Consider the following 8,742-nt stretch of genomic DNA (forward strand, 5'->3'; position numbering starts at 1 on the left):
TAACAAATGACAAAGGACAAAACAATCTCTGAGAGTATATTAATAGGCATGACGTCTTGAAAGGAAACGGGTCTAAAATTCTAGACATTTGATCTTTGTGACTTGTAATAATCTCATAAAAGGATGTATGGCAGGAAGCTTCACATTATATATTTTCAAATTTATATGTATTGTTGCAACTGGTCTTGTGCATATCAGTTAATGTATGTATAATAGTATATGTAACCTGACTCAGGCTATCTAGTCTATACATGGATTTTATTTGGAATTTAATTAAACATAGGTTTCTGTGGACAATTTCTGTAGAAGTGACCCCCAAGCTCTTGAAGCCTCTGACACCAGAGAAGCAGCTATGCTGGGATACAGAAGTACAGAGAGACACGTCACCCAAAGATCGGCCACCAGGTGTTGAACTGACCACAGCAACCACGTATGAACATAATTAAAGTCCACCAACAAGATTGTGTGCCATGGAAAGCTACAGGGGAAACCTGTGGCTCAGAGACATAGCAAGATGCTTCTGTGACACTAGCATATCCTAAAATCATCATGTAACTATTAATATTCGTGATTTTATGTATTTTTAAAGAATGCTTTAAAACTTTTAGACTTTTTTTTTAACTGACTTAATTCCATGTTTGTCAGACACTGAATAAACAGGCCAGGAATGGTTTTTCCCCCAAATCCTAATGTATTTATTTGTATTACTATTGAGGACTCAGGAAGCCACTCAGAAAAAAAGGAAAAAATAACTCATTTCAGTTATAGATCAGACAAAGGGTTGAGAACAGCAACAGTGCTAAGGATCTCAGTAGGCAACTGCATTAATAGAGATAAATGATTTGTATTGTTGTGCTTGGGAAACTGTATATTACTCTCCTACTGCCTCCACCCTTGTTAATGAAGCAAAGGTGAATTCTGTGCTGGGAGTTTTTGCAACCTCGTATGCACCTGCAGTTTGTTTGACTAGGTGGGACCTTTCTGGGCTAGCTTGACCATGAATCTATCCAGCACCAACCAATCATTTCATCCTGCCTCTGAATTCAAAGTCCTGCCTCTCGCTCTGTGCTGTTTCTGTCTCATTCCCGTTGGAAAGCATTGTTATCAGTGTTTGTTAGTTTGCTGCTGATCTATTCACAATTGTAAGTAACAAAATGTTGTTATTCTTTCTCCTACAAATGTCTCACCGTGAGCTATTGAGACTGACTGTTAAGTGTCAGTTAACGAGAAAGGGTTGAGCTATCTAGGGAACTTTCAGCTATTCTCTTCTGTGAGTCCCTGTACTTCTACTGCATAGCAAAAGGAATTTTACCAATGCTCACCTTATGACTTCTTCCTTTTAAAATTCTCTATAAATGTATTTTGTTTTCCGTTTCTGGAGTAAAACACAGTATCAGTCAACATTTGTTGAAGGACACTTTACACCTTATGCATGCACCTCTTTCTTTTTCTTTTTCTAGAGGGCACAAAGAAAGCTAAAATGTCCCAACATGATAAACTCATATATAATACAATTAAATTTGTCAGGGAAGTGGATTTGGTTACAGTTTCTTGTTCAATGTCCACTTAGCAGTGGGGTGGCTTCTACACACTGCATGCAAAAGCTCTTATTATATTTATATTCCACTTTCCTGCCAGCATGGAAATTATGATTTCCCATGGCAACCTGACATCCAGGCAAATGAATAGTTTAGTGTGGTAGATACATCACAGGCCTTCAGAACAGAGCTTGGAAAGTCACTTTTTTTTTTGAACTACACCTCCTTAAAAAACACTAGCCTGGCTGACTGATGACCAAGGTGGTTCAGGAGGTGTGAGCGCTGCAATCCAAAAATTCCCCCCACCAAGATGTGTTTCAGACCATTTTTCTGGATGTTCATGAATTCTGCTCCAAAAGCAGAGCTCATTCTTTACTCCAAAATATTACTCCTTCCTTTGCTTTTAGCTTCCACAGTCAATATCCTTTCAACTAATGGGAAAACTATACTTTATGGGTAGCCTGTTGTTAGAGGCCCTTAGCGTTCTAGAAATGTGATTCAAGCAAATCTTTGCAACTGGATGCTCATACTTTCAAATGAAGCAAAACGTACCTCATGATAAACAATCATAAAAATAAAGCAAGATAATTGGGAAGCTTTTGGAACAGAGAAACACCTGCTCTGACAATCAGATGTTCTCAGCACTAATGGAATTCACTCTTCTACTGGTAGGTTTTCTATAACTATGTTGTATTTGGGCTGCACTCTTGGCCTATAGAGCTGTGAGTCATGTTGCAGAAAACTTAAAACTGAATTGTAACTGCATTTGGTGCCTTCTATCACTTTCTCAATGTTTCACAGGAGAAGATAGCATGACACAGAAGTATACCAAAGCCAGGCAATCTGTTCTTTCAGCTCTGCCGTATCATTAAAACCAATGTGTAGATATTCCTTAAGTCTGTGTAATAAATCCATCATTAAACAATCATGGTACGAATGTCTACATTCTTGCTGTTGGGAACTTGGACTCCTGCATGTAGGATGCCTCGGCTGTGGGATTGCTTTTTTCCAGGGGATTTTGGAGAGATGGTGCTTTACAAGAATTCTGGTCTCTGACTGAGAGCTACCTATGCCAGAAGGAAACAAAAACAGCATCACTACAAGTCTGGAGGAAGGCTTACAGTCAATAGCAAAACAAAGGCTCTGCAATCAGCAACTCGCAGGTTTGATCCCTGAAAACTCCAGCTGAGAATGAATTGCTTTCTCATAACAAGAAGAGCTTGCAGAACTTACTTTTTTTGGAGAACCATTCCTTGAATCCCCTAACCAATATGTTGGCTTCTGGGACCTGGAGTCCAAAAAAGTAAACTTTATAAGCACTGGTAACACCATTGGTAAAGACCTGTGCCTGACAGCTAGAAATACTGTATCTTTTGACCATCAACAAACCAACACCCCTGAATAGAGTGGATCCATTATCTTCTACAAGGCTGAAAACAGTGAATGTGGTTGAAGCCACTATTCTAGTATGCTGAAACATTTGGTTGCAGGGCAAACTGCATGTGCATTCAAGCCAATTTGACCACACCATGCATGTCTACCTTTACTCAGAAAGGCGGCAGGTCTTACAGCCAGTTGGAAAGAAAATATACGTCATGTGATATACAGCAACTCCCTCTCTAGCCCTAGCTGGTCATGCCAGTGTGTGGGATCAAATCTATGAGGTACGAGCGTGCTTGCAATTTCCAGTTGCCCTCTATCACGGAGAGTGATTTCCGAACACTCGGAACACTTGCCATTATTAAGGATATTCTCCACCTGATCAAGAACCTTTCTAAACTCTATTCTATGACAGTGATAATACACACCCCATGCACATGGCTGGGGACACACCAAGTAGCCTTGCTTTTGATATAACATCACACATAATTCCACACTAAGAGGCATCCAAGCTTTGCAAGCACTGACAGTGGGAAGACCTTCACACATAAGGCTGCACCCACTGAGTGCTTCTGCCTGATTCAGAACCTGGTATGATCAGCTTTCTGAATCATGAGGAAGCCATCTCCATGAAGGCCTCCTAAATGCATGCGCTCTGTAACCATGGATACCTGTACAGGTGGGGTAGTGATTATGTTTTTTTGGGGACACCGAATCTGTCCAGATTTTCTTCTGAACTCCAACTGAGTTCTCAAGGTCCTGAATCTTGCCTTCAGCACCTTGGATAGCCCCTAAGAAGTTCAGATGAAAACTGTGAACAGATGCACCACCCCTACAAACATGGAGACACCATCCACCCCAGGAGCTATGCAGTAATATCATGTCACAGAAAAGGCTCCCTGATGTGGCACCATCTCTGCTCACGTCATGACTGTTGTTATTTTTATAACACACAAAATGAATGTTTGTCATTTCTGATGTGTATATGGATAGATGGCTCCGAGCACCACTAACTGAAAAACATTGTGCATATCTTCTATCTTTCCCTTCCTGCTGGATTTTTCTATAACAGAGAGAGAGAGAGAAAGAGAATCAATGGGAAAACACAGGGGTTACAAATGAAAGATCTCATCATCTTGGAAAAGTTTTATGAATGAGAAATATGATCACGCAATAAACGGCTCACACGAAGCACCCTCAGACTCTTCTTGCCTCTGTAAAATGGGAACAGCAGTCACCTGGCACAGGGCTTATGTAGAACCAAAGTCTACAAGCTATTTTGCACACCAAACAGGCCACATAAATTGTGGCTTCTTTGAGAAAGTGCTGAAACATATTTAGAGACCCATTTATCGCACATACAATAAAAATGCAGGACCACAGACTTTCATGACCCCACCACATATACTGGAGCTCTGAAAACTTGCAAAATTTGCACCTTTGTTCCCAGCTTTAATGTCCTTTTGCTCCCATCTTTACTGTCCAAAACTATAACCACCAATGAACGTATTTATTTCGGTATAAGCCACCAAATTATTGGAGATAACTCCAGGAAGAAATGACTTGAGGCTAGAACTTGTACACATTGCAGTTTTTGCATTAGTGGGATAATCTCTAGGGTTCAGAATATTCTGAGCAGTTGTGCAAATATAGAATATTTTAGCTAGTTACAGGAGAACTAGCCAAAAGGTATGCAGATCTATGAAATTACAACAAGGATAATCATAGTCTTATTTGCTTCCTGGCCAATCACAAATATATTTGTGATTAGTATTTCTTTATGCCACAATGGTAAAGTTTAAAAAGTTAATTATGGTTTTATTTCTATTCTATAGCCTCAGTTAAATCACTTTAATTGCCTCAGGACAGCACAGGATTGCTAAGAAAAATTTTGAAAGCATAAAATACAGTCATTGCTAAGGTGTTAATACCATATCAAGCAGCACAGCTATTCTCTTAAGGTTCGCCTTATTCTTAAACTGTTCACATCATCACACTGTGTACCAAAAATCCCACAGCTGCCCATTTTAGGGTCTGCTGAAACTGTATTTCACCTCCAGTTCATTTGGGATGAAGACTCAGACTCCTAAGTCCACATATAGTGTGCAGCAGCAAATATCTTGTGGACAAGCTTATCTTTTGGTCTGATACATGTTGGATCTCCCTGTTCAGTCATTGCTCTCCACCCATGTCCGAGGCAGTGGGGCAGAAACAACTGACACACCCAAGTCCCATTCCAGATGTTATCCCACACAGAACTCCTGGTATAATGTAACATTTCAAGAGGCCTCAAGTATTCTCCCGCTAGCCTTATCTGAAAAAAAGAGTGATTGCTTTATCTTTTTATTGTCAGTACTGTTCTCCTAAAGCTAGTTTTCATGCTGATTCAGGTCTGCTTGGTCTGAGACTCTATACTGTGGTCTCTAAACTCTGTCACCTCCTAACCCCTGTTGCATCAAACAGCCTGACATGCCAGGTATAGGTCAGTGTGGGATCTTAAGCATCAATATTCTTTTCAAGTGCATGAAACCAAATCTATTCTTCACGAAGGTCACAGAAAGGAGCAATCAATGAAGCCCTTGGATCCTATTTAAGAATTCAGGACTGTTCTATTACAGATATGCCCAGATTTTGGGCGAACACGTGTTGTTTAAAGCAAGAAGGTAATTTAAAGAAATATATTCATTGTGCTGGCAAATTAGAAAAACCAAACAGCTGTAATAAAAGACTGACTATATTTAGAATGTTGGCCTAGGCAAGGGCTACTGCTAAAATCAAAAGGTAGCGTGAGCACAATTTTAGAAACAACAGAAGTAGTAATACATGTTTTTGCAAGCTGCAGGAAGTGGAAAATTTAACGGGTTGCCTTTTTGTGTACTCAAGCCAATGGTGCACCTGGGAATACTCAAGTCTCTCGGGTGAGTGACATAAAAATAAAACTGGTAACTGTCAAGATTCAGACCTTTTGACTTAGTATTTACAGCAGATCACAAACCAGATCCCTTGTCATCTAGCTGGGCAATTCAGCCACCTGCATGAGAATCCACAACAACCCTCCATCCCAGTGATCTGTCATGTTGCTGAGGTCACATCTGTCAGACAAAGGGCGATGCTCAAAAGCCCCATTAAAAACCAGACTGTGTGATGCGCACAGTTGCGCACACAGTCTGGACACTCACCCAGTCCTCAAAGTGGCGGCTCCCATTCTGCAGCAAGTCCTCAAACTGGATCGTACAGTTGGCCACAAAATCGTCGTACCCAATGGGGGCATCATGGAACACGGCCATCTCAATCTTCTTGCCATTGCTAACATCAGTGACAAATTCGTCGTTCCAGGAGGGGCTGTTGGTTTTCTGCTTGGTCGAGGTTTGTCCGATCCTGGAATCGTCCACATTGAGAGCAATGTATGGGTCTAGCAAGAAGGTCTGTGGCTTGGGACCCACGGCATGCCGTAGTGACCAAGCGGTGGGCTTCAGATTCACTGCTTCGCAGATTTTGATTTTCAGCATGCCATTAAAAACCACCATGGTTAGATGGCTTCACTTGTATTGTTCCCTGGGATTAAGCACGCTCTGGAGTGAAGAAGGATCCTAGGAGATTTCTCCAATAAATAAGAAGGCAGGTTTAAGTGAAGGGGGGGGGGCGATGAAAAAAGCTAAGAAGAACTGTCTCCTTTTCGTTGCTCTTTGCAATAGGATTATTTCGCCTTTCCTCTTGCGACACCCAGTGAAGACACACATGCATGCATACATATACATGCATTCATAGAGCTTTCGTTCCTTGTGTGTTTTCTCGCGGGATGGAAAAAACAAAACAAAAACAAGGAGGGGACACAGGAGGGGAGGGGAGGGGGAGATGCGTCTCTCCCCGCAGACACCCAAAGCCCAATCCCGAGCACAATCCGAGAGCTCCTCCGAGGCTGAATCGAAAACCGACTTTTCTTTCCTTCCCACCCCCACCCCCACCCCGCCACCTCCTGCCTTCGCCTCCTCTTTTTAGATCATAATCCTGGATCAGTCTTCTGCAAAAAGCAATCCGAGGCTCTTGCACGCGCTAGTGCTGTCTTGTCTTGGCGGCGGCGGCGGCGGCAGCAACAACAGAGGAGGGGAGAGTGAGAGAGGGAGGGAGGGAGGCGGGGGGGGGAAAGAGAGAGGGAGGGAGGGAAAGAGGGACAGAGAGGGGAGGGGGGGGGCCGAACCCACCCAGAAACACCGAACCGAGCAGCCCTGCCTACTTCACAACCTTCCGATTGAAAGCTGGAGGAAGGTGGGGTGGGGAGGGGGGGGAGAGAGAAGATCGCACCGCCCGGGGAGCCTTACATCCGCCTAGGCTGCTGCAGCCGCTTCCTCGCCGCCGCCGCCGCCGTCACCGCCTTCTCCTCCTTCTCCGCCTCCAAGGCCAAGGATCCAGTGGATCGAATCCAATGCATGAGGAGAAACTGCTCCGGGATCTTGCAGGGAGAGTTATTTAATAATAATAATAATAATAATAATGAAAATAATAATAATCAGAAGCAGCAGCAGCAGCAGCAGAAGAAAGGTCCGTGTTTGGGAACACTCCGCCCCGGAGAACAGCGCTCGTCCTCGATCCCTCCTCCCCGCGCGTCCGGGGCTGACTGGTGGGGCTTTGGGCTCCCTTGCCTGATGCCTGGCCTCGGAGGCAGCCCGACCCCACCTCTCGCTCTCTCCCGCTCTCTCTCGCTCTCTCTCTTGCTCGCTCGGTCTCCCTAATGCAGGAAATGCGCAAAAGACGTCAGTGCGTGTGTATGTGTGTACATGTGTGAGTGTGTGCGCGCGTGTGAAGAGAAAGTTTTGCCTGTGGGGGGAGCAATGCGCTGGGAAGTGCTCACCGGCGAGCCACAGCGGCCCGCCGAAAAGCACCCAGGGCTGGAGAGTTTGGGGGTCGTGACTTTGTGAAGGGAGTTCCGCGCAAGGACTGGCCCCGGGCGGGGCGGCGCGCCTTCCCGCCGCTGCTTCTCTCTCTCTCTCCCCCCCCCCGCCCCAAAACGTTGCCTCTGCCTCGCCGTGGCCCTAACTGTCGGTGCCATTGTGGGACGAGGGCTGGGGGGGGGCTGGGATTGGCGCTTCCGAGGATTTGAGAATCGGGCGGATCCAGTCACCAACCCCCCCTTTTTTTTCTCTCTTTCTCTCTCTCTCTCTCCCCCCGTCCTCGTTGTCTGTCAGAAGAGGGCGATTTAAACCCCGGCGCCTGCTTGTTCCGACGCCTGTATCCGCCTCGGACGGAACAGTGCATTTCTCCCGCCTTTCCCCCTCTTGAGGCCCCTCGGGCGGCTGGCGAGCCCCCCGGGTGGCATAGGCCGGTACAAAAGTGACTAAATGCAGACAGCTCTCCACACACACACACGCACACACCCCATGCAAATTAGAGGATAGTGGGCCTCTGGACAGCACACAAATCTCTGCATCTCTTCCCTTCTATTCATGCTGCTAAACACGGAGCACTGTTAAAGTAGCTGCTAACCTAGCAGCCTTGCCCTCTGCTTGGCGCCCTTTTATCCTCCCTTACTGGGGTGTCATTTCAATTCCAGGCTGTTCCAAGAAATTCTGGGAAGATGCGGGCAGGAAGAAGATATGGTCTGACATCTCCAGAAACTACCTTTAATCCTTCCCTTGCAATAAATGATGAATTGGTTGCAACCAGCCAGGCAGGTGTTAATTATCATTTTCAGAGAAGGTTGGTGAGGAGGCAAACTCTGCATTGAGAAACTCAGACCTCTTGGTATGAGGCAGCCCAAGCACCACTCAAGGTTTGACACTTTGGGTTTTTTGTTTGCTTAAGTGCAACATGGTGGTGGAGTTTACAG

General features: G+C 44.8%; 1 protein-coding gene across 2 annotated transcripts in view; it reads right to left on the bottom strand.

The window, feature by feature from the left end:
- Positions 1-7,165, bottom strand: part of PRKCE (protein kinase C epsilon) — a 385,401-nt gene extending 378,236 nt beyond the window's left edge. For both annotated transcript variants that reach the window (XM_072989347.2, XM_072989353.2), the window contains exon 1: positions 6,098-7,165. In XM_072989347.2, coding sequence (XP_072845448.1) covers positions 6,098-6,445 — 348 coding nt within the window. In that variant the 5' untranslated portion in view covers positions 6,446-7,165. The remainder of the gene's footprint in view (positions 1-6,097) is intronic.
- Positions 7,166-8,742: the final 1,577 nt, after the last annotated feature.

The sequence above is a fragment of the Pogona vitticeps genome, chromosome 1 (genome assembly GCF_051106095.1).
Source record: "Pogona vitticeps strain Pit_001003342236 chromosome 1, PviZW2.1, whole genome shotgun sequence".
Lineage (NCBI taxonomy): Eukaryota > Metazoa > Chordata > Lepidosauria > Squamata > Agamidae > Pogona > Pogona vitticeps.